Source organism: Scomber scombrus, chromosome 17 (genome assembly GCF_963691925.1).
Source record: "Scomber scombrus chromosome 17, fScoSco1.1, whole genome shotgun sequence".
NCBI classification, from domain to species: domain Eukaryota; kingdom Metazoa; phylum Chordata; class Actinopteri; order Scombriformes; family Scombridae; genus Scomber; species Scomber scombrus.
Genome location: NC_084986.1, coordinates 23289439 through 23316607, shown reverse-complemented (window position 1 = coordinate 23316607; position 27169 = coordinate 23289439). Strand labels below are relative to the sequence as shown.

At 39.6% G+C, this 27169-nt stretch overlaps 2 protein-coding genes across 2 annotated transcripts; both read right to left on the bottom strand.

Annotated features, from left to right (window-relative positions):
* Positions 1–1718: 1718 nt before the first annotated feature.
* slc35f1 (solute carrier family 35 member F1) lies at positions 1719–11169 on the bottom strand. The gene is made up of 8 exons (XM_062437389.1): positions 11053–11169; positions 8432–8607; positions 6965–7092; positions 5496–5655; positions 5060–5216; positions 3923–3975; positions 3274–3428; positions 1719–2088 (listed from the first exon to the last, which is right to left on the bottom strand). The coding sequence occupies exons 1-8, from the start codon at positions 11145–11147 to the stop codon at positions 1855–1857; spliced, it is 1158 nt and encodes a 385-aa protein (XP_062293373.1). The 5' UTR covers positions 11148–11169; the 3' UTR covers positions 1719–1854.
* Positions 11170–13054: 1885 nt separating this feature from the next.
* nus1 (NUS1 dehydrodolichyl diphosphate synthase subunit) lies at positions 13055–26029 on the bottom strand. Its single transcript, XM_062436673.1, has 5 exons — positions 25484–26029; positions 24260–24391; positions 21765–21917; positions 17611–17710; positions 13055–16018 (listed from the first exon to the last, which is right to left on the bottom strand). The coding sequence occupies exons 1-5, from the start codon at positions 25881–25883 to the stop codon at positions 15928–15930; spliced, it is 876 nt and encodes a 291-aa protein (XP_062292657.1). The 5' UTR covers positions 25884–26029; the 3' UTR covers positions 13055–15927.
* Positions 26030–27169: the final 1140 nt, after the last annotated feature.

Genomic DNA, 27169 nt, shown 5'->3' with positions numbered 1-27169 from the left:
ATTTCCACACATTTTGGCCCATACAATACAGGGCCATAACAGAATTCAAGTAGAAGCCCCCACACCCTTAAATAGTTTAACTCAACACTATAAATAAAGTCTCTATCACATGTTAATCCTGCTGGACTTTGCACATTCTATTAACAGTCAAGGGTGTACTGTGCAGGATTTGTTGGTCAATTTTGAACCATCTTACCCAGCTCTAGGGGTAAGCGAGAGAGAGAGAAAGAGAGAGAGAGAAAGAGAGAGAGAGAGTAGTAGCAGTGGTCGAGCGAACTGGAGAGAGTGAGCAGTGCAGGTGAGAACAAAGTAGTAAATCAGATAAATGAAATGCATTTTCTGATTGTTTCTCAGTGGTTACATTCTGAAGCAGAAATAAACACCTACACCTACACAACACTGCATGAAAGGTGCCAGATTTTGTGTGAATGCAGAGCTTCATCCTGTCTGCTGTGGCCTCTCTGCTCTGTATGTGTCTCAGCCCCGCCCTCAGTTGAGCAGATACACGACCTGCAGTTCTTTACACATCCTTGACACAGAGACAGAAAGCAGAGCAGAGCACAGGAGAGGAGAGAGACAGAGAAAGTGATGAAACCTGGTGGCTATGCTACAAGTCCCGACCTCACACCTTGTGCTCTGTTATTAGCTAAGGGCTCACACCCAAAGGTTGATGCCCAGAAATGTCCTGAACACAGCAAAATAATAAGAAAATAGGAATATACAGGCAAAGGGCAGGATCTCTGCAGATACATACACCGCCACACACTTCTAGTAATTGATTATATAGAGGGCTTATTGTTGTATGAATCAATAAATTGTTTGTTTTTTTAGGAAAATCCTAAATAGTATGCCTTAACTCATCAGTCTATTTATATATTTTCTGTAAATTCAGTTTCTCAAGATGAAGGTCTACTTGCTGTTTTGAAAGCTTTCGTCACACTGTCAGAATGACATTTTGTTTGGCAGTCCTTTATTTCATTTCTTTCATTTTATTTCTATTATGTCATTTCTATTTCATCGGCCTAAAAAAGTAAAATGTATTTGTTTTGAGTGTAAACATAGTGGAACTTGCCTATAAATTATCCAACACGTTAGTTTTACTAAACTATCCCAAGAAAAAGACAGAAGACGTGACTTAACTTAGCTCAGTAGCTACAACCCTGTCGCCATACATAACACATTACTGTAGGCTTGTATGATACTATACATGTCGGTAAATGAATTCTGCGAAGTACTAAATGCCTCCAGTGTATATTACTTTAACAGAAAACTAAATCTGTTGTTCAATTAGAGCAGGTGGATTTGGAAACACTGTTAGATTCTGGTCAGATATTAAATGTGGAAACAATATTGATAAAACCATCAAGCACTTGGCAGAATAATCAATAGAACCCTAGGTACAGAAGAAATCAACACAATTATACAGCATGTACACAGGGATTGAGCACAAATATTCTTGACAGATACAAAAAGAAAGCAGTTACATTACCTTCTATATACATGAATGATCATTTACAGTCACTACTGTCTACTCTTTGATCACAGTGGACTCAACATTTTCACTTGCTTTGTTATTTGCTTTTTAATTACATTCTTGTCATTCAGTTAGCAGGTACATATTTGGGTACATGAATTTGTCATAACTTGGTAACTGAGTGGGTGGAGATTTCATCCCTCAATACAGGCCATAACATCAAAACCTTGACGTACCTGGGTGACCACCCAGCTGCCCTGTTCAGCAGACTGGGTACAGCCAGTACTCTCTCTCTGTACACTACTGTGGGCAGAACCTGGAGGCTGCAGCTGAATGACTGATCCACCAGGCTGACAGACTAAACTCTCCTGGAGATCATCTTAGGCTACACGTACAGGAGGCTCGTCCCCTGGCTCAGGACCCAGGCTGGTGTAGGTGACAGCAGGCTCTATGACTCCAGGACTTAGCTGGGGCGGGTCATTGACCGGCTGGCTACCTGTGTTCCTGAACTGCTTGTAGACCCGTGGGTCCTGGGCCACGTAGGTAGATGACGAGGAGTAAAGGACCAGGCCCAAGATAATGATAAAGAATGACAACAGATAGAGGCCTGAGAACTGCAACACAGAGACAAAACAAACTTTACTGTCATGACTTTTTACTGTCATGTTGTCAAAGGCACATTAGTGAAATTACCTTCTCTGGGTCACCAGTCTATGTTATTTGGCAGAGGCATTCTAACTATTTAAACAATATCTTAAGACACATGACAGGAACAATAAACACAATGACAGGAATGGTCAAACTTTTAATCAACCTCCTGCCATAGGTCACTGTATGACCAAGGCAAAAACATAGAGGAACACCACAAGGAATTCATTTGACTGGTACATAAGTTTCCCTGAATTATATGTTTCATCACCAGAAGAGACACACATCAATGGAGAAAAACGGTCTTGGAGCACAATAAGCTTTGAAGTCTGATTGCCTAGTCAGGGCCAATAAACAACTGAATTGCCTGAAATGAGTTTTCTCTATCATGAGCAGTGAATTGACATTTTAGTCACTTATGAATCATTTTGCATCAGCACTGACAGGTGTAAAATTACTGCAATTTTTGCATCTATCAAATGTAAATTTAAGGCTCTATCTCTACAATTCAGTACTGCCTTTTCACATGTTTTCTGTACCACTTTCCAACATGTGTAATGTGTTAAGAAGTAAATCAATGAATTGGCTTTACACAGACTTTAAGTACTTCATTTGATACCCATTACATATTTTGTGCACTTGATTTTATCAGGTCTAACAGGCGTGTAGTCTAGCCACACTTTTAGGTGGCATCTTGGCTGCTGAACTGCTAAGCACGCTAACTCAAATTCACTGCAACTTCACCACCACAGACGGGTTGTAGCTGCTGTGGCAGTGGACCAATCACATGTTGCATTAAATCAAAGAATGCTTGTGTTGATTGGCTGATCAAAAAGGATCGATTGCAGGTATCTTTTGATGGGAGATGTTTTGATACTACTAAGTATGGATTTATTTCAGAGGATTTCAGAGATTGTAAAATCCTGTCTGTGAGTATTACAAACTGCTCCGGGCTGTTTTAGTTATAGTAATTTAGTTTTATCGATTGATGCAAAGGCCATGTTGCATCTGAAGGAATTATTAGGGCCCAATCACCAATTGATGGGAAGATGCTATTGTAACCGAAAGGAATTACTATTAATTTGGCCCAAGCACCCAATGGTGCTCAGGTCCAACACATCAATCAGCATCTCTTGGCAGTGTGATGTTACCTTGTAGTGAAAGAGCAATAGGCCACAGAAGAGGCTGTACAGGTCAGCCGTGAGCAGAGAGAGGTTGACTGAGGTGGCGCTTGTCCTCTTCATTACTATTGGCTTGAAGCTGTACAGGCCGAACATAAAGGCACTGAACCCAATGTATAGAAGACCTGCAAACACACAACTTCTGTATTACAACTAGATTACATGTTGTGGTCATATCACTTGTATGTACAGTGGCAAGAACAAGTAAAGGAACCATTTGAAATCGGTATGCAGTAGCCTTTTTACATCATACATAGTGCTGCGTGTTCTTCTCATACAGTTCAACCTTAGTTTCATCAGAGAGTAGTGATAGTAATTCTTCTGGGATTTCTTTTTTGAGAGAAGAAGTACTTCATTGATTCTCGCAGGGGTCTGCATGTGACCCCCAACTGGACCAAGTCCAGTTCTTCTGCTAATGGTTTGGTCATTGGCATTGACCGGAGTATTAACATGCTGGAACCCTACACAAACAAGGGAAGAACATACAAACTCTACACAGAAAGGACCTGGGACAGCCAGGGTTTGAGCCCAGGACCTCCTTGCTATGAGGCAACAGTACTAACCACTGAACCACTGATGATGTGTAGATGTGTGTATGTTCTTAGGTGTACAGTCTCACCTATCTGCCAGTCCCAGGGTACCCTCAACAGCTCCTTGTGTTCCATTATGGCCCTGCAATAGAACACCAACACAGGTTTCAAGGGTCTATTCCAGACTCCTTGCATGCATAGTACTAGTCATTCTTGCTGTTTTTTGCTGTGGAATTTCTTTCTGATCAATCTACTTATTTAGTCTCTCAATCAAGTACTAATGTTTGCTTATAGATCCAACAGGAGAGTCACAAGGTGGTCATAGTGGTACTTTCACAGATTTGTGGGAAGAATCTCACTTAATTATTAAAATATACAGTTAAATAAGTTATTATCAGCATTAAACCTGCAGTGTGGAACTTTTACCCCTCATTCTGTGCAGAATTGTATTTAAAAGTTTATCTGAAGCTAATATGAAGCTTCAGTCCTCCAAATGAGTCAAATCAAGTAGATATCTCTCAACATTACAGTCTTTTAGTGCCAAAGTCCCTCTTTTTGATACTCTACTTCCACTGCAGCTGAACAAGGAAACACTGTCCGAGGAAACACAAAGAGGGAATTGAATGCTAAAAAGACTGTAAATGTCTTGACTGTAAATGTCAACCCAACCAATCACACCCGGCGATCAGACTAATCGGAGCTGTAAAACCCTGCCATGAGAGAGTACAAAGATGTTACCAGAAGGAATAGAGGCCATTTCTATTCATTTGATAATGTTAAAAGTAAAGTTATACTTTGCTGTTGGTTTCGCAACTCATTTTTTTTAAAAAAAGGCAAGAAAAACAGGAAGAGCTGGGAGCAACAGCGTGAGAAATAGAGATAGAGAGAACAGCTGTGGTTGAGTGAGCTACAGAGTGAATAAAGAGAGAAAGTGATCGGTGAATCAGATCAATACCATTTTATTTTCTTATTGTTTCATGCTGGTTATGTTTTAGAGCACAAATAAACACGCCCGCACCCCCACACACCTTGACTCAACCCTGGCGCAGTCAACGCCCCCACCTGATTTGGTTTGGAATACAACAACTCACCTGTAGATTCGATCCTCTCACCTCACATTTACCAAACCTTCATCAACAAATGATCATATTCAACCGTATAAATGCTGTTGTGGTAACTGTTTATTATACAATCTTTATGTCTTACTTAATACTGCACATACTTACAGCTGGATGCCACTAAAAAAGGATCCAAACAGGCCCATCATGCCAAGGAATTCCACACGGCTCAGGTTTTTCACTATGAACTCCTCAGAGACATTGGAGATCCCATAAAGTGTTGCTCCTCCCAGAACCAAAAGATCCCCAAACAGCTTCTGCTCTCCTGGACAGATGAGAGAGAACAAGAAAGAAAGAGTGAAAGAAATAAACACATACTTCTATGTGTGTCCAACAATGCAAAAACTACATGGCAACATCCACATGCGCATGCAGTATGAACTGAAATGTGTTTCATTCATTGCTCACTTTCTTGTGTTTCCTCATGAGATCAGAAATGCTGTTTGTTTTTCAGGTGTGTGTGTGTGTGTGTGTGTGTGTGTGTGTGTGTGTGTGTGTGTGTGTGTGTGTGTGTGTGTGTGTGTGTGTGGTTGCGTGTGCTCACCAAGGCCTTGCTGGCGGCCAAGTAGGATGTCAGCCCCCACCATGCAGCCGATACCCAACAGACATAGTCCTGCCCCGACCACGTGGACAGCCTTGTACCTCACCAAGAGAAAGAACCAGGAGAGCAGCAGGACCACAGGGATGGCAAAACAGTCTAACAACTGACGGGAGGGATAGAGACACATAGAAAACTCATACAGACAAAAGGGGATCACACACTGGAATTTTCTCTTCCCCCTGGGTGGGTTCATTGGGACAAGAACTATTAACTATCTACAAATATAGCATCCCACCCTCCCAACAAAGGCTGAGTGAGTTGGCCATGCCTCCTTTCACTGATCTCCACTAAAAGCACATACAGATCCTGAACATATGGTGGCTTGTCTGTGTTGTTCATAGTCTGAGACTAGCGCATTTATTTGTTCAGTTGGAACAAAGTTTGAAAAAATCTGACAAAATTCAATATCAAAACTTGGACTTTCAGTTTGAAATCTCTTTTTCAAATAAAGAAAACTATTGGTGCTGATTTGGCTCTATAGTTTTAGGGATAATGTGATGTCTTTTCTTTTCAGCTATTTGTGTTTGGGCCAGCCAGGAAGAAAAGTGTGCCCAAACTCATTAATTTCATATCTGGCTTAGCTGGGAGAAACGTTTCCAGGCTGTGGATTGTGTTTCCTCTGAGCAGGTAATAAAAGGACCGTTGAGGGCTCGCCTCAGGATGGAGCAAGCCTGCTACAGGATGAAGACTTCAACCTTTATGCTGTGCACAGTGAGGGATGATGAAGAGATGCTTTAATCAGTTAGACTGTGTGAAATGATGATGTTTTTAAAAAAATGTGGTTTTCTAGTGGGTGATGTTAGAAATGTGTCAGTGTTTTTGTTTGGTAAAAACCAATGACCGTCTGTGCGTGTGTGTGTGTGTGTGTGTGTGTGTGTGTGTGTGTGTGTGTGTGTGTGTGTGTGTGTGTGTGTGTGTGTGTGTGTGTGTGTGTGTGTGTGTGTGTGTGCGTGCGTGTGTCTGCAGAACAACAATATCATCTCCTTCTGTACTTGTGCCAGACAGTCTTGTGAACAGCCACTGCAGGCGCTCTGTGCGGGGGCCTGTTTGTCCTAGAGGGATGCTGCCACATCATCTCTATGGCCCTGACTATTTTCAGTGCTATTGATTTCTAGCAATTCTGATCCAGGAATAGAAGCTAATTCCTTTATTCCAAAAACATAAGTGCCTCACTACCTACATGCAGCCATAATGTCATGTAATGTAATATAAAGATTCATTGCTTTACTTGCAGAAGGGCACAAAATTAGCAGCAAATGCTGGTAAAATATCCAAGTGACTTATGTGTAAAGTTAGTGAATGCCCCTTTAATACGCTTTCATTTATTAATCTGAAACCTGAGGATTTCTATTGCAAAGAACACAACAAAACTCTACAAGTGCACACACACACACACATAGACACAAACTAACCTGTACACTGGAGAGGGTAGTGTATTGGTAGGCTTTCAGAACCAGATAGTTGGCCTCAATGTCTATAAATCCCAGGATCATATATTTCCACCAGCGCTGCTTCAGAATAGCCAACAAGTTTCCTTCACCTGGTGAGACAGAAAGACACATAAAGAAGATAATGGAAACACCAGAGCATCAGTGTGTTCATTTTGACACTACATTACATCACTTTGGTAGATGGTTTTCTCCAAAAACGACTTGCAATAAGTGTGTACAACGATATACAGGCAAAAGCTAGATATCAACTATAATTTTGAATGTATCCCTACTAAGGACCAAGTTTCTAAAAAGTCGGATAAAAATTCACAGTATGCCAGGAGAATGGTACACTATAACAAATAGAATAGAACTGGCTGTAAAGATTTCCAGGTTGGGTGATAAAGACTAAGAACAAGGCTTTCAGATGAGTTATAATTAAGTTTAGGTCTAGGCTTGATTATTAGGCTTGAGCTGAAAATGGCTGCAACTCCTCAGCTGGTGCCTCAGGGAATGTAAGTATTAATATGAGTTACCACGGTGATGTTCCCTATTAAGAAGTGAACCATCATCATAGGACCGAAGACCCAAAATTAAACCTGAAGTTACTTTGCTAACCCCAAATCCCGCTTCATAGTACAAGCCCCTGGACAGTTAAGCATATGAGATCTCAACATACACACTACCCATGGAACGACAACAATACTCACACACCATACACTTGAACTGAAAAGAACTGTGAAGTGTGAAGGATTGAACTCATTTCCAAAGATGGAAAAAGTACTTTTTGTTTGTATTGTAATAAATTGGGTTTTTTTTTTTTTTAGTGGTGTGTTTAAAAGTAATACACAATTTGCTCATTATAATTTAATTTCTAATATGCTAATGTGTGAAACATCATTACTGCATACAGTGGTAGAAAACTGAATATGAAGTTTGGAAACTGTTATTGAACGAACACATCAATATTATATTCTGGTTGTTGAGTGGTTAGGGAGGATGTCCTCCATTTGATCTGTTTTGGCCAATAATACATTGGCATGGAAAAGAATAACTATTAAATTATTAAATATATATTAAATTGATATAAGGAGAACAGCAGGAGTCCATCCTCTTCTGCTCTCTTCTCATGGCTTCACACAAACTGCTCTTTCCCCTTTTGCCTGCCCTGCAGATGTTACTTTTACAATCATTTTTCAATAATGAATTAATTGCAAAGAAGAGAGATTTAAAAAAAAAAAATAAAAAAAAAAAATCAATAACGGTTTATTTCAACCAATTACTCTTTTATATATTTTGATATCCGTATTGCATCTCAAAAATAGAGGAGTCATCAGTCTAAAACACACACACACACACACACACACACACACACACACACACACACACACACACACACACACACACACACACACACACACACACATAGCTCTGAATTTCTGACTGTACCTTGCCTGACTGCCAGTGTGGTGGTGTAGACCAGAAAGAGCAGGATGTAGTTGAGAAAGCTCTGGAACACCGGCGTATAAGCATGGAAATCATCAGCCAGGTACTTGCTGGTCAGTCCGATTGCACAGATTAACAAGGACAGGACCTGACCCAGGGCCAAGGTTACCAACAGGTCCCTGCAGAGGACAGACGACATGGGTCAAAAACATGTTAGTATTAGCCCTACTATTCCAGAAGTACTCAGCTTGTTACACTACACATATCTCTCTTTGTTTAACATGGACACATATGCGTGAACTCATGACAATCATTTTAACAACAATATAACACACTATATGAGGGCTGGACCTGTTTTTCCTTCTTGTTTCAGCTTCTTTGTTACAATAAAAGGAATTCTTGATGCTCCAGCATACAGTGTATAAGCAGTATGTGTTTCTTGTGTCTTTCCTGGTTCTACATTACACGGTCCGCTGGCTACATAAAGACATGCTTTCCCCAGGTTCATCAGTGTAATGGCAGACCAGAGAGAAGATGGTAATATGTAATACAAACAAACAAAACAACATGATTATCCATCTATATTTAAAAAGCATTTAAGCCGATATGTCTAGGGCTGGGTACCAGTACTCGAAACCCTTAAGGTATTGACCAACATAAATCAATACCAAGTAGTATCGAAAAGTCTCTCTTCAAATGATACCTGTAATCAATCCTTTTTGCACCCAGAGCTAGAAAATATGACTATTTGTATAGACTGGCTTGGTATCGGTATCATTTTAAAGGTACTTGATTGATACTGGTATCATCATTTTTACATATGTCTAATATTGAATTGATTACAGCTGTTACTTCCCAAAGCTGAATCCTTCTATCCGCCTTCTGTAATGATAAATCCTCTATATTGTTTAGCTTTGGGGCTCATACCATTCACTTTACCATCTCAAATTTCAGTTCTTAATTTCTGCTTCTATAAGTTCAGGGGGTGTATGTTTTAACCAGTTCCTCCAGTTAAGTATTCTAGTACCATTTCTATTTCTAAAGTCAGAGATGGTGAGATTGTGTCATACCTAAAACAACACATTTTGGTTATAGTACCTGTTTCATTTGGAATATTTTCATTATAGAGATTATAATGAGTTGGCAGAACGATTTTAGAATTGGGCAGATAAAGACGATGTGTGAATGGTTGCATTCTTCTAACGTTGTCCTGACTTGGTTGGGACCACCAGGAGTTCAGTTTTAGAGAGACTGAGCTGAAGGTGGCATTCCATCATACATTATAAGATATCAGTGAGGCATACTGAGTATCATCAGCATTTAGAATTCTGAACTACTCTTTATTAACCGAAATGAAGGATTCTCTATGAAAAAGGAAACCGATATCAACTGGTATTCAAGTTCAAGTTCCACTTTATTGTTATTTCCACACACATGCATGTCCCACATACAGAGAAATGATCCTTGTGGACCATGAAAGATTGGATTCACAAGATTCACATTGCCTTTTCCCACAGCACCATGATCCCATGTACAGTAAACCCTCTCAGATTAATATCTCTATCAGCCTTAAATATCCCCTATCAACTGATCTGTATTATCAATGGTTAAAGGGTGCTGCAAAATGTATTTTGGCTTTACTGAAATTTTGGACTGTCTATTTGAGGTCATGAACAGCCCCTTTGCTGCTTGGTTAATTGTGACTTTGACCGTTAATCCAACACGGTGGTCCTATCTATCAGTTTTATTCTTTGTGAACGTGTACTTATTTAGTGTGTGTTTTATTTATTGGTCTAACATGTCGCCTTCCTCGCTGGTATGTAGCCTGCCTTATTCTGTCTGTCTACCTTTAATAAAAGCTTCATGGGAGCAACAATAGCACCACAACGCACACACATACACACACACACATTGTCATGGGCCTGATTGTTGTTGTCAAATTCAGCTTGAAGCCAATCCAACAGCCACAGGACAAACAGAAAGAACAGCAGATGGCAAGAAAGCGTAAGAGACAAGTTGTGTGTGTGTGTGTGTGTGTGTGTGTGTGTGTGTGTGTGTGTGTGTGTGTGTGTGTGTGTGTGTGTGTGTGTGTGCGTGCGTGTGTGTGTTCTCTGCGTGACAGAGGGAAAACAAAAGGAGGTTGCAATGACTAGTGAGAGTGAGGCAGGTGTAGCTGAGATGGATAACGTCAGGTTCTAGTAGAGACATAGACAGGGACAGAAGCCATTGTGCAGCACATTAGCGGTGCAGGCTTGATGACCCCACCATGGCAGACCCCCACCCCCCCTATGCCACCACGTACCCAACCACTCCAGGCTCCGGTACCATAGGTTGCGGGAATGCCCCCACCACTTGGACGCTTGAACACACACATGATGTGACAATCATGCAAATTTACTGAAGATAGTGTATGGTTGTTATGTTGACATCTGTTGCACAACCCCTCTCCCTGCAGCAGCAGACTGTATGATGGGTTGGATGTTACAGGTTGTGTCTGAAACAAAAGGAAAACGGGCTCCGGTGTCCGTCCGCAGTGTTGAGCGGCTGCTGCCTTGCTGGCTGAGCGTGGAGTGAATGTAAAAGGATGCTCGGATCAGCGGCCGTTATCATTTCATTGTTCTTACCTGGTTAAGACCTTCCTGATCCGCTGGTAAAGGTTCGGCGCCGGGGTGCCCGTACCTCTGGGAACGCTCTCCACAGTGGAGACGACAGAAATCATGCTTCCACAGGCTGAGCGGAGATCAGCGCATTCTGCTCCGAGGAGGACCGGGAGAGGAGGAGGAGGAGAAGGAGGAGGATGAGGAAGATAGGGGTGGGGAGGGAGGGCAGGCTCACGGACCCTCCTGGTGTCCGTGTGTAGGCTGCAGGCAGAGGTATGTAGGGATACACAGCAGTGCGCACAGAGTGGAGATGATGAGGTGGAGCAGACCTGCTGCTGGGAGTCCTTATTTAGTTTAGATGCTGCGAGATTCCAAACCAGGTCCTGCATGTATTTAACACAGAGGGGCTGATTGTACCACTAGGTGGCGTCCTTTAACCCAGTGAGGAAGGAAGACGTAATAGATCAGGATGTTTGAACACAGATCAGTCTGACTCCACTTTCTGGAATATTGGTTTTAAAATAATATTGTGCAGGTTGATCAGTAAAGGGAAGGTCTTCTTTTAATTTATGAAGAATTTCTGTCCAAATATAATATCTCTGTAACACCTGTTGGGGATTATGCAAAAGTATTTGGGGCAATACTCTCTGGAGTCTGTATGCTGTTTAAATCTCAACTGAGAGTTAATGTCCAACAAGTGTCCTTGTTATCTCCAACATACGCTTATTCTAGTAAAAAAAAAAAACAACAACAGATCTATATGAGCTCTGTTCCAAAGAGATATTACATTACCATATGTGATTTCATATTGGAATCAATTTGTGGATGGCATGGTGTGGAAGAAGGCCTGGTGTCTACCACATTGATACTTAATCATCAATAAAGTTAAGGATATTTCTTTTAAACTCATTCATAAAGTAAAAATTATCTTAAAAAGAGACATTCATGTGAATTGTAGTTTTTGTTATGAATGTCTAGAAACTACTGTACATTTATTTTGGCATAGCTCATTTGTGAAGATATTCTGGCAAAACCTAGTGCTTTTATTATTGAAAATATCGATAAAAGTTTTATTTTACTTTGGAAGAATGTATTGTTGCATGGAAAAACACTTTATATTCAATAAATGAAACTTAGCCTAAATAAAGTGATATTAACATATTATTAAGTTATCGGCTCCGGTTATTACATTTGCCAAGGATTTTTTTTTAACCTAGCCAATGACGTAATAACTTATTACATTGTTGTCAAAAAGTTATTACGTTATTGGCTAAATGTTCAAACATTTTATAATGTTATTGGCAAGTTTTTACGTTATCAGCTTATTACGTAAAAATTGGCAAAATGATTACGTTATCGGACGTTATTATGTTAGCTGTTTTTATTACATTATCGGCTGTTACTTTATTGGCCATTATTACATTATCGGTCAATATTACGTTATCGGTCGTTATTATGTTATCGGTCAGTATTACGTTATCAGCCATTATTATGTTTTTTGCCACAAATGGCTTCATCAGTTTTGGGCCAATCAAAAGTATTGGGCCAGTTTAAGTGAGAGGGATCCAATGTTTCACATGAAAAATGCAAACATTAGTGTGTTTACAAAAAGCAACAACATAATTTTGTGCAACAGAGATTTTATTTATGTCTTTAATCATCTTATGACCTTTCAGATGTATTTTGGAACTGCTCACAGAGGTCTGACCCTCAGGGTGGTGCTGCTTAACTTAGTATTTGCAGCCATTGATACTGTATAATGTCATTACATCATTTCAACATTTACTGAGTGAAGACATCGACTTATTAGTTCCATGCTCAACATTTTCTTTCCCAAAACTGGACACAAAAACTTCAAACTGGAGGTACTGTTTTCAAGTGTGATAGTTCCCACTCAAGTCACTGCAAGCTCATTCTTGTCTGTATTGGATTTACTGTTATTGAAAGGTAATGTGAAGCGGAGATGGATTAGGAATTCTGTTGGAAATGGATTTGTACGTGTGAAAAGTAAAAGATGAGATCAAAGGGCAGAAAAACAAAGAAATTTAATGCAATCATGCAGGAGACAATGCCAACAGACCCAGACACAGTGTACATGTGGGGTGTGACAGACATGTCTATTTAAAGCTGGAGGGCGACATCAATGGATGCAGTCAATATGTCTCACAGCATGTAGTTTGCATTTGATGATTCCTTACATGGTGGTGAAAATGTTAACAGTCAGACAAAGAAAAACCAACTCATGAACACACTGACTTCACATGACAACGCCGAGGCTCTGTTCATGGACGGAGATAATAATTCCCAAGGCAGCCACAATTGTCATACACACATACACACAAGAGTACTGCATGAACAACACACAAACATGCTCCGCCACTGTTATCTTCAGTGTGTGACGTTTAACACACTCCAGGAGGGATTCCATACAGAAGCAAAGAGTAGCTGTGCTTGCATTTTGGAGTTCGAGAACAATTTCCTTTTTTAAACTCTACCTTGATACAAATATTGTATAATGACGTCACCTCCACATATAAAACATTATTTTTCTGGGGTTCATGAGTTAAATTTCCGACTGGGAACTCGGAAATTCTGACTTCTGAGTACAACTGGAACACACCATGAATGTCACATTTTCTCAGACATCCGTTCTACAGAGTACTTCGTCAAAGAGGAGTTATTCGCCAACTTGAGATAAAGACACAATAGAACAGATAAAGTCTCCACTTTACTTCATCATAGACCTTCTTTTTTACAGCAGATACTTAAGCTTGACAAAGCAGAAAAAGCATTAGTGTGTTAGATCTGGGTATCAGTACTTCATACCTTTTAAGGTATCGACCGAAATAAATCGATACCAAGTAGTCTCAAAACGTCTCCAGTCAGACAATAACTGCAATTATTCCTTTTTGCACCCAGAGCTAGAAAGTATGTATTTGTACTATTATTTGTACTGACTTGCTCTCAGCCAATCAAGCAAGCATTCATCGATTTAATGCGACATGTAATTGGCCCACTGCCACAGCAGCTACAACCCGTCTGTGGTGGTGAAGTCGCAGTGAATTTGAGTAAGCGCACTTAGCAGTTCAGCAGCCAAGATGCCACCTAAACGCTCTAAAGTGTGGCGACACTACACGCCTGTTACACCGGATAAAAGCAGGTGCACAACATGTGTGATGGGTATCGAATGAAGTACCTAATTGGTATCTGTAACACTTTAACAGTAGTTGAATTGGCACTGGTATCGTCATTTTTTAAACGATACCCAACCCTAGTACATGTAAATGATAACAGTAGGTAATGATTGCTCCATTCCATTAGGTGTCAGTCAGCCACAACATCAGTCTGCAACCGACTCACCTAAATGGAATGTAGCCATCAAACTCCTGCTTTGTCACGTCAAAATGTCTGCTGTAAAAAGGTCTATCATGAGCACCAACTGTCATCTCCAGATAACCACAGGCTACATTAGCTGCCACCATATAGAACATTGTGTAATTTTTGAATCAGCTAACACAAAAATAAACAAAATATAGTTTTTTTTTAAGCAAAATATTTTAAACTTTGGATTGAACCCCCATCAGCTGTTTTCATGGGCTTTCAACCACATCTCATGGTCTTCCTCAGTGGATGGGGGGAGTCACTCAGTTGTAATTACTTCAGTTTGGAATTGCAGTACTTTGGAACTGAAGACTGAGTAGACTGACTCCACCCATTGAGAAAGACCATGAGCTGTAGTTGAAAGTACTGGAAAACTAGTAAGTACACCTTGAGGTAAGATTATTTGGTCAATTGCTGTTTCCAAGATCAAGACTGAACTTTGCAGTTCAGGTAATGATAACCGTCAGGGAGGTGTGTCAAATATAACTAAATAAGAGTCAACATTTTTTTAAAGAGTAGTTTGACAAAATCATTTGACCTAAAGGTCCACTTACTAGCTTTCTCCTGGAGCCCTTCACCACATCTCACTGTCATCATTTTATTGTGTGACCCAAGTACAGAGCTTCAGTTAGGTGATATCTCTCAACACTCTTCAGTATATGGGGGGAAGGAGGGGAGAGTATAGTTAGAGGTAAATTATTTTGTCAAGTTGTAATCAGATTTTCATATGAGCTGTGAACATATACACAGAGACAGTGCATTTCTTTAGAGTTATAGTAAGATGATTTTGTGAAGTTGTATTAAGATTTTCATATAAGCCTTGGACATATACACAGAGACAGTGCATTTATTTATTTCAGGGCTCTGATTGGTCAAACAAGAACCCTAAACAAACCTCTGTATGTGACACATGACCACAAGCAAGAGGCCACAGGGACAAACACAGAGCCACATTAATTTGTTTTCATATTTACACATCATTAACCACTCTGTCCGAGATCCACTTCCTCTGTGCAAGCTCGAGTGTTGGTGGTGATTGAGTTTCTCCTACATGTAGCTATATTTCCCAGGATTCCTTACACGGATTGGGCACAAAGCCTTGTTTCTTCTTTGTTGTCTGCTGAGTGAAGGCTTCAGCAGTAAACAGCAGCTGGAGACTGAATGACAAACAGTGAGCCAGAGGGTCTGAGAAGACAAAACAGGGTTTGTGGTACACTGAGTCTATAGACAGTCTTCTCATGTCAGTGCGTGTTTCTGATGTGCCATTTTCTCTTGGAGAGCCGGTTCCAGAAGTTCTGGAATGTGAGTTTATTATAAGACAAGGGCTGGTGGCAGGAAGTCAGCTGACCGGTCTCCTGGTTTCCTCATATTTGAGCTTTCTTAGTCTGTTAAGAGATTTCAGGAGAAGTAATGAGGGACTCGGTAAGGCATGGAGGGGTCACCGCCTGCCCCCACCTCTCGTCTGACTGTCAAACCACATTTGTTCCTGCGTGAAGGCCTCGACCCTGGCCCCGCACATCACTGGCCGAGTCGCTGCTGACACACACCGTACCGCTGCAGGATACCGAACAAGTCCTCGTAGGAGATGTCTCTGTGGGAGGGCAGGGAGCTGAGGGCAGAGCAGAAAAGGATACACACTTCAAACACAGGAAATATCAAACTGTACACAACTCAACACTTTCAGAGACAAGATGAAATGTAAGATTACAGTGCCATCTACTGTGTGAAGGACTGTTTGCACTCAAAATAGAGGCATGTAACATTTAAAAAGCAAAGCAGTCTAAAAAAAGAATATATGTATTTGTATGTCAAAAAGTTGTGCACGTGTCTGGTAAACAGTTTAAAATTAATTTTAAAAGTTTGCTGCATGGTAAAAGAAAAATAGTGTATACATATCAATCAGCTCATGGGGGCGTGTCGACACGTGCAACCAACCACACGTGCCTACAACCATATTTAGCTGAGCCTGAGCTAAATGAAGCCGACACAAAAAGAAGTACTGTGTGGAAGACGAGCTTAGTAAGATAGGCAATGCAGTGATGTGTGATGGTATGAGGAGATAAACCAGTGAATCTGTTCCATGGTGGACGAAGAAAGTTTGCCTATCAGCATGGTATGTGGCTACTGGGCTATAACGAGCCTAATTACCAAATCCCATCAAGACCGGCTATTATCCATGGAATTGAAACCTGTTTTCCTGTGATCTCTGTCACCAAAACAATAATAAACGAAACACATAAAACAATGACGTCTGCATTTTTTTCAGTAGTAGAAAACAAACCCACCAACCAAAGAGAAAAGCAGCAAAAGCAAAATTTATGGAAACGTGTGCTACCAGCATGGCGCTGACGCAATTGGGGGAAGATTCAATGTGTTTTCATTTGTTAATCTGTTCATACATTATAAAGTCTGGCAAATATTTACTATTCATTTTAATAAGTTATGAAATATTTTCCTACATGACAGATCTAGGCTATCATGCCAGTTATACAGCGCTATCTGTGATGAAGGATTTAATGTGTGTTTTGGTTTTGTTCATCTGTTTTTGTTCATTAGGAAGTCAGATTACGGTTTGCTATTTACTTAAACATTCATTTAAATTCAATATTTCTTGTGTCAGCCTATTGGTTTATTTTATCTGTCTGTTTTATTCTGTTCACAGTAGCACTGCAGGTGGGTGAATTCTCATGTTCTCTTGTTGTCTATGCTGCCATTTGCACATGTAAAAAATAAACCTTTTCTTATTAAAAAAATGTTGTATTGGTATTGTTTAATGCAACATGACAGTCATCCATTCTAAATAGTACATTTTAATCATGTTGGTTAATGTTTAATGGTCAGTCAATGAGCATTGGCTATTGGTCAGGAAAACAATTTAAAACAAGCATCCCTAATAGACGCTCTAAGTTTTAATAAATATGTGTAAATATTGAAGTTGTGTTCTATTCTGTTGGTAGAGGAAATGTTTGCTATGAGTTAAACTAGCAGAACAATGTTGCTGTAGAAACTACAGCTTGCATTGACATTCAGTTATTGGACTTGTTCATTGCATCGATACTCCTGTATGGCAGTTACTGAACACAGACAAACAGTACATATTATATATGGTGAATCGGAGAGATACGATTTAGAAAAGTAAGAATGTGATTTGTAAGCTTGTTAATAAAGTTCAGGCAGTGATTAAGTGACAGAGTATCTTACATGAATTCAGTGAGTCTGATGTGCCAGGGGAGGAAGCCCAGCGTGCTGTTCACCGGACCGAATTTCACCACCAGCTCGGGATCAGGAATATACTTTGATTCTGAAAAAAAGCGCAAAGACAGACAGCGTGTTATCACCACAGCTGCTTTATCCATACCAACATCACTTCAATGCAGTGCAACTCAGAGATGCACTCTGTTGCACCAGTAACTGCTGCTGGGGACAGAAGGTCAGCTCAGGAAGCTGCAGGATATATGAGTGAGAATGATGTGAAGAAGCATGCTGAGTACCCTTCTTCATCACTACTGGAAGTCAGTGAGGGGTCAGACAATTAATCTTAATAGCTACATGCTATGATATTTTGTCATGCAATATATTATCAATGGAAAATATTTGCCACCAATATTGTGATACTTTTTTTGCATTATGCTTCCTTATTTTCCTTTACTTCCTTTAAAAAACACTTTTTCACTTTGGCGGAGTATAGCCGCTTTTATTGGGTCTTTTATCTGTTTTATTTCTCTATATTATTTTGTTTTTTATTGTTTTTATTGTTTGTTTTTATTGTTTCTGCTTCCTTTACTGTAAAGCACTTTGGTAGGCCATTGGCTGTTTTAAATGTGCTATATAAATAAAGTTGACATTGACATTGACATTTACTCTGAGGTATAGTCCATTTTCAGGTAAACAGGTGGTCTTCTGTTTTTTTCACACTGAACTCTGGATGGTATTGCCCAGATGTGCTCACATGTTGTTTTGTATTACTGTCATGTGTTTGTTTTAAGTCCTTATTAGGAAATCAGTACAAACGTGTTCATCCTGGATACAATCAATACTGTAATCAATCCTTTTTGCACCCAGAGCTAGAAAATATCACTATTTGTATGGACTTGCTTACAGCCAATCAAAGCAAGCGTTGAAGTCGCAATTTAATGCTTCCATTCACTTGATGGGTATTGTATCAAGCACTCAACAGGTATTGGTATTACTTTAAGGGTCCTTGGTATCATCATTTTTTAAACTATACCCAGCCCTACTGAGAACACACTATTTGTACAAAACATTAGTTGTTTCTACTAATGAGACATACTTTTGAAAATAGGAGATAGCAGATTGAATAGGTAATAAGTGAGTTCATTTCAGTAAAGTAAATTTACTGCTGCCAAATGTGTATCGATAAATGTACTAATTTGTCTGGGAATCCAGCAGCTCCAGCCACTGGCTATGTTAACAGGACAGTTGCTGTGACTGGCTGTGTCTGTTTGTGAGGATAGGTGTAGGTTGGGTGCTTAAACAAAACTTAGCTATATCAAAAGATGTTGGCATTTATACGGTAAAAGTTTGGTGACATTTTAGCCCTGCAGTATGTCGACCTAATGAATAATGTATTTTAGTTTCACTCTGTGTAAAGCTCTGTAGTTCACGTCAGCTAGTCTATCTGCCAATGTAGGTTGAGAATGATGCTGCTATCTCCCATTCGCAGAGTTGGTAGCTGAAAATGAAGAATGACTCTGCAAGTTTATATTGCATGCACTGTTAAGATAATTAATGGAGGATAAACTATTATGACTGGGTGCTGCCGGAGCTGTTATTGTGAAAGGCGGCTGAAACTGGGATTAGACCATGGACGTGTGGGAATTATTGTTGCTATGATTGTAGCTATTACTGTGGCTATTATGATTAGCAAGGCTGTGATAGACAGATTTGAATGTAACACTATCTGAACTAACATGTTTGTGTTAGCTGACCATTGTGGTGAAGCTATTCCTGCACTCCTGTGGTGTATGAGTAAGACATCTGTCATAACTAAAGAACCAGATTTGAATCGTGGCAGGAGTGTCTGGCTTTCACAATAACAATCACAGCAATAGATAGTGTAATAGCCTTAGCAATAGCTATTACCCACAGGCACAGCCATATTGATGGTACGATGGCTATGGGCCTGATGTTTTTCTATTGTACTCTGGGATCCTAACTTATATGTACGGAATCATTATCATTATATATTTTTCTGTTTGTTTGTTATATATAATGTTTTCTTTTGTTTTATTGTGTACACTATTTTAAGTTGCATTATTTTCCTTACATTTAGATATACACCTGTAAATATGGAATGGGATCAACACATCATGTGACTGTCAGGTGACCTGAGCCTTGATCTATTTAAGATTGCGACTATACATTTTGTTTAAGTCTGAAGAAGAGCCGTGATAGAAACGTCACTCTTGACAACCCATTAAACCACATCTGCATTGGGAGCTACAGTGTACAAAAGTTTTTGTTCCAGATGTGCACGTCTACCATACAACTTTTTGACAGACCAGGGCCAGATTAATTTAGCTTTTCCCTGAAGTAAATCAGTGATTGGTACCACAAACTTTGAATATTTCTGCAAAACCTCCTATAATAATCAGTCATCAGCTCTGTTTTTGTTGTTAGGACTGGATACTGCTCTGTCTTTCGCACCAACAGGACATTCTCTTCATGAAAGTCTGAGCAGAAACAGGATATATGAGCCGACTTTGGAACAAACTTTCCAGCTTTAATTCATTCTGCATCCAAGTGTAAAAATTATTCACCCAACCCACTATCAGCCATTTTTGGCACCCCTCGGGACAATAACCTCTCTGTGGCAACGAGGCGGGCTCTGGCCTGTACGACGTTGTTGGCCCAGAGGCTGATCTTGCTCAATTGGAGGCTCACCCATCCCCCATCACATAACCGATGGGTCAAGGAAGTTCTTTACAATCTAGAACTTGAAAAACTCTAAAAGCTTGACCAAGAAATTCCAAGATATATGGAATCCTTTTCTGGAATTTGTTAACTCCGGTAACTTGTCTCTGGACTTGGAGAAGACTAAGCTCCCATCCCTACACGTCTGTCACCCCTTAACTTTACTATTTTTACATGCTGCCATCAAGATCTTTGGAAGGCAGGTATCCTCACTACTTAGCCAATCATATGACCAAGGTAGAGGGATATGAATGTTGTCCTAATACTATAATTTTTGAGATGATTATCACTTCTTCCATTGAGAAGGTCAGAATAGAGGACGGGACCAGAAAACATGAGCATGTTTGCCCATGATTCCTCCAGACTCCCTCCAGCAACATAGCTGGGTGCCAGTTGGTTCAGATTTCTGTTTGGAAGTGACAAAAAAGCCAATCCAGTTTTTCCTAACAGAAGTCTCTCCAGGTCCGGGGGTTGGTAGAGGATGACTGGTTTTCTCAGGCATTCAGCCACATGCCTTCAGTTTTATCGATGTCCAGCTCTTTTTCCCATCGTTATTTCACATAGTCTGTAGTGTACCTATTTAGTGAATTGATGCTATGGTATAACTTGCTTATCGTTTCCTCAGCTTGAAGCATCTATACATATATGAATAACAATTGGAGGCTCTGTTGTATTAGAGGTCAACATTATTATTACTGGTTAAAGGTTAAATGTTTAATTATGAACATCCCTAATTTAAATAATTGTAAAACATATATCTTCATTCTGCCAATGTTTTTTGACAGAAGAGGCTATAGTTGGAAGTAGGTACTATTTGTATAGGTTTTCTACTGCTTATTGTAATGTTTTTATTACAGACATGACTAATTCAGGCATGATGGTGGGAGGGAGGGAGGAAGGGAGGAAGGGAGGGAGGGAGCGATTGAGAGAGCATAAGGCAGAGGCATGGGGAGGGGGTTGCCAAAAATATAGAGCATGAAGTAAGAGATTGTGAAAGATTATACTGTACCATATGCTTACAAAGAGCTTGAGTTTTCAATTAAAAAATAATTGTATATTTTCATTCTGTTAATGTTTTTTTGTATGTCAGATTTAAGGGAGGCTGTGTTAAGTTAAATGGGCAATGAAAAAAAAAAAAACGAACTTACTAAAAAACTCACTTTTTCAGTGCTTATGTGCGCATGTATTTGGGTTTCTAATGTGTCTAACAAACACACACGCTGAGAAATAAGACAACCCAGTCAGTTTGGTGTGGGCTGATTGATTCTAATAATTAATAACTATCTTTGATAATCATTAATTATTGCTGATAGCCAAACTTGTAACCAAGGCCCAACAAATGCATCCCAAAAACAATACAATACATGCCCACCAAACAATTGCACTCACACACACACATACAAACACAAAGATAGTGGTACCTCTGAGAAGTGCGTCCAGCATGGACACGCTGATGTCTTTGGAGCTCCTCTCTTTGTTCTCCACAGAACGACAGAGCTGCTGTGCTGCCTGAACAATACTCTGCTTCCCATCTTCTGGAGACAGGACCTTCACTATGGGCCTGCAGGACACCACTGAAACACACAAACACACACACACGTCGTCAGGGAGGTCATTTCTGTCAGAAAGACAATCCACTCTTGATCTTTTCAATCATCACTATTATCAATGATGAAGCAGTTTGTCAAATCATTTCTGTATATACAGGAGCTGCAGCCTAATGGAAGTGTACAGACACAAGAAGCTACATGTTGCCTCAGCCAGCAGTGGGTGAACTGGCTGCACCTGTTACACATTCCTCAGTCAAAAACATCACCCACATACAAACTGTATTGGGAGGTATTGGGAAGAATGTATGACTGAGACATTGAAATGTTGGCAGCTGCAGCAGTGTGTGTTTCCAGCCGAAAGTGCATTTTGCTTAATTATCCACATGTTTTTTTATTTCAAAGTCCAGTTTGATTTTGTTTTAAAAGAGACTGGCCAGCCACTCTAAAGCAGTCAACCTAGGGGAAACACTGCATTGGTTGGCCTCTAAAACATCAGAACAGTGAAAATTTGAATATTTTTCACTATTTTTCATTAATGTCATCAAATGTTTGTTTTTTCCGACTACCAGTTTAAAACTCAGAGGTTCAATTTGTTATAATTTACAGTACCAGTCAAATATTTGGACACGCTGTAATACTTGTGAATGGAAAATATCCAAAGTTTTGACTGGTACTGTAAGTTTTGGTTAGTGTTTCATATTTTTTAAAGTCAAATGAAGTCAGTTTTCCGTCAAGGTCCAATAAAAAAAATTAAAAACTACCTTGATGAATAACGGATAAATTATCTGGATATGTATCATTTAACATCATCATCTTATTGTACTGTGAGACAAAAACCTGTGGATATGGGTTTCTATCTCAATCTCTATTTGACTATTTCAATTTCAATGTCTTTTGTGTTGTGGAAGAATGGCCTGGAGAAAAAGTCTAATACTGCACAGAGGACTTTAACACTCCTGTCTTTGGTTTCTGCCACGCAGTATGAAAGGGATGAGGGTAAAGTCAGTCTAATTGTCAGCAAAGATATGATGTCAAAGATATCAGACATCAGATATCAGTTATTACATATGCTATTATTATTATGTATAGTGAGCAACCGATGCTTCAAACGCTGTGCCTTGATTTTTAAAATAACATTCTGACATTAGAAATGTGCTTTTCCTTCCTGCAAAGGGCGAATTATCAACACAGCTGGGTCATGTTACAGTAGACAAAACAGGGTGATGAGTACGCACAACTAAAAACGTTCACAGGTGCTGGTTTCAAAAATCAACTCAAGGCAAAAACCAGAAAGAGGATCTGCACACTGCAACATATAGAATGCCTCCTTCAAAAGGATGTTTTGAAAGAGGCAACCTACATCTTTACCCTTAATACATTATCAGTTAAGGGCCTAAACTTAAATTTTGATCTTAAACCTTTCTTGTAAGTGGTTTTATTTCTGGATTGTTTCTGTGACTCACAATCTATATTCAACTTAGCTTTTGATGTGGCAAAACCTTTCACAGTGCTTGCATATTGCATACTGCATACTTAGAAAGTAGAACTGAAGTGACATTCTTTAAAAGATGTTAAAACTTTTAAAAATGCACCTGCACTGTTTTGCATTTTGTGACTTTCAGTCAAATAAAAGACTATTTTTCCAGTCATATATTTCATCATTAAAGTTTTCTTAAAAATGTTAAAATATCATCGTCTCGTTCTCCTGAACCCAATATCATGTATCGTCTCGTCTTGTGAGCTCAGAGTATCGTCACACCCCTAGTACACACTGTTTGTGAATGAGGCCTTACGTGTATAAATGAGTTCAGCTGAGTTTTATGGCAGTCATTAACATTTTTATGTTGAAACAATGACTTAACAGGTGGTTTCATTTTAAATGTCAAAGATAAAATTGTATAGAATACCTCTGGTCATTTATTATTAATATTATGAAGATCAGTTTGTACAGATGAATAGACATAGCTAGATTGGATGATATGAAGCTCGGTATCCTGTGCTCACAATGTTCGTGCATGAACCATTAGACACAGATGACAGTAGTGATACAGTCATTTTAAACTCCTTTTCAGCAGCTGAGATTGTCATTAAGCCGTAGGAGCTCACAACCCCTGCAGTACCCAGAGATCTGCACTGTGATCACTGCTTACATTCTGGTTTAACATGAGATACATTACAGTTGTGTAAATGCACTGAATGACTAAATGAATTAAACACAAGCCAGGAAGTTAAGAAAACAAGTATTGCGTTACAATCCTTCGACCTTTGACTGTTGAATGAACTTCACCTACAGTGTAGCGTTGTTTGTGTGAGGCAATAAATGACATACAGTATGTAAACTTCACATCCTAGTGCTGAGCTCTTACCATGGTGCTGATGTTTGTCACTGCCGTTGCTCAGGAACTCCACGTTGTATTTGGATCCCTCGACCCCCAGCAAGTCCTGCTGCTGCTTCACTATCTCTTCCAGCAGACGGATATTATTTTTCCGAAAAATCCCTGAGGGAAGAGACCGAAGACAGTGATATAAATATGTCACCATCAGTCAAGCTCATCAGGAGTGTCCCACAAAAGGTGGGATCATCTGTTCTTTTCTTTTACTATACTTCCCCTTGCTATGAAAATTAAATAATGAATTGCCCAGCCAACCTCTCCCCTCTTTTACATTTATTTTTTCTTTGTTTTACTCCAGTTGTCCTCATATCCACTGGTTTTGTTTGCTCAGCATTACAGAGGACAGAATTATTGATATTCAAAAAGTAATAAAACCATGAGAAGTTCATGTGATAGAATTGCACACTACTGTAAACTTAGCGGTGTTTACTTAGTTTGAGCCTAGTAGTTCTAAACTGCTAATATGCAAATGTATATGCACAGGACTTACATCCAATTAATGGAACAAATCTCATCATTTCCCATATTTAACTAGGACAATATGTTAGACTGTAATAATAAATCTGAGATTTTGAAAGTCTAGACGTAATGAATAAGCCACATTTAGCCATTTGTTTTTGGAAAATGAGCATAGGCTGTGCTTAGCTTTGGCTCATGAGGAACAAACTAATATAACCTCTGCAGTCACATGACATGACTGAAAGAAGTCACAGTGAGCTGGATCATTTTGTATGTATTATGAAAGTCAAACAAACGTATCAAACTAATCAAACAAATCAAACACAATGGATGCCTAAAATGATTAGATATGACAATAGTTAGTTTACACAGTCTTATAAACGAGACTGTATAGGTTGACAGTGACAGGAAACAGCTGTTCACTTTTCAAAAATGAGCAAACTAGCTAAGGATCGTGTCGAAATAGTTGCGATTAGTGGCACTTTAGGCTTTCCATATACGTTAGTTTATTACTGATACGCACGCTTTTGCCTATTAACACATTTACAGGAGGAGGAAAGTAGTAACATAAGAACAGTCTATCCTTACTACTTGCTGCCTGCTTTAATGTGCTTTTTTAAATCAATAAAACAATAAAAAGGTAACAACGTTAATGGTGTGTATTCGCTAGTACAGCCCACACAGACGGATACCGACCATAGTAGTACCACACAGTTAGGTTAAGTGTCAAATATTTACCGTGATTATCATAGACGCTGACATATGATATACCGACAGCCATACACCACACCACCAAGTTGGCTATGTCCGTATAGCTGGGCTCTTCTTCGGCTACCAATAGGCCAATGTGGACCGGCAGCTTCTCCAGAGACCTGCCGTCAGACAGCCACCGTGACCGGCGACTGGCAATACGGTTCCTAGTTGCAGAGTTAGCATTAGCGTCAGGGTTATGATTTAACTTCCTCTGGTGGTCCGGGAACCCAGCCAGGGCTAACGGCAGCAGCAAAGCGGCCATAGCCCTCTCCCACAACCGGCCCTTCCAGCTCTTTACCCAGACACGGAGCCAGGAGATGAGCGCTCTGTTGACGTGGACCAGAACCAGTAAGAGCCGCCATAACAAGCCATAGAGCAGCGCCATTAGTGTCCTTATTCCTTCTGACAGTAGGTAAAGTCCTTAAACGGGTGGTGGTCAGACTCTGCAGCACAGGCGCTTTACTCTTTACCGACTAAATCCGTTTCAGCATTGCCGACAGCTCATACCGCCTGCCGCCATCATCCTCTCACCCTGGCAACCCCTAACCTGTGAACTCTCAGCGCGCTACACGTAGCTCGCTGATTGGACAAGATGAGAATGACGGGGCCGTACCAAGCTGCAGACAAAATGGCGCGCAAAGACGCAGACATCTTTACGTCTGCCTCCACAACTGACAGGAAGTCTTGTTACATTCGCAGCGGATGTTCCTGTATTTTCTTTTTTTTGAAACAACAATGGAATCTTTTATATACAGTCTATGAATGGAATACACATTCATCACGCATACAGTCTATAATTTGTCAAATATTCTCTGTCAATGACAAACAGCTTATTTTGCTGTTGCTATTTACTGACTTGAATATATTTGTATAATGTATGTATATAGATAGATAGATAGATAGATAGATAGATAGATAGATAGATAGATAGATAGATAGATAGATAGATAGATAGATAGATAGATAGATAGATTTAGTTGATAGATAGATAAATAGATAGATAGATAGATGGATTTAATTGATAAATAGATAGATAGATATAGTTAAAAACTTTATACAATATGTAAAACTGAGAAGTTAGGAATTAGAATAATTTTTTTTTAAACAAGCTAAAATTAATTCACTAAGTCTTTGGAAAGTTGCCAATTATTTAAAATGTGTGATGTAATGTTTTAAATCAATTTATTTAAAAAAACAAAAAAAACAACTTGTGTCACATGAAGCAATATCCGTCTCTGATGATGGTGGCAGCCGATCACAGCTGGGTCAGCTGTCAGTCAGCTTCAAAATATGTAGCAACTTTTGATGGAGTTTGTATCTGCGCACATTAGAACTGTACTAATACTAATAAAGGTGTGTAGTTGTCATTGACAGAGCAGTGTTTTCTCTCATGCTCTGTGTGTTGGTATCTGGCAGTGAGGTTTGTAAAGAGCTGAAAGGATGAGTAGGAACACAATACAAACTTCAGTCGAACTCATCACGAAACACTTCAACACTGAAGTAGAAGGTTCCATGTTTCTTCGCTGTTCGTCCAGTGGGAATTTAATATATGCCGGTTAAAATCTACAAAAAGACAGCAGTGATGCAAGACACAGTACTAGGGCTGAAACCTGCAGAAATAACAGTCTGGTCCTGATCTCCAACCTCAGCAGTGTTCTGTCAATGTTTTGC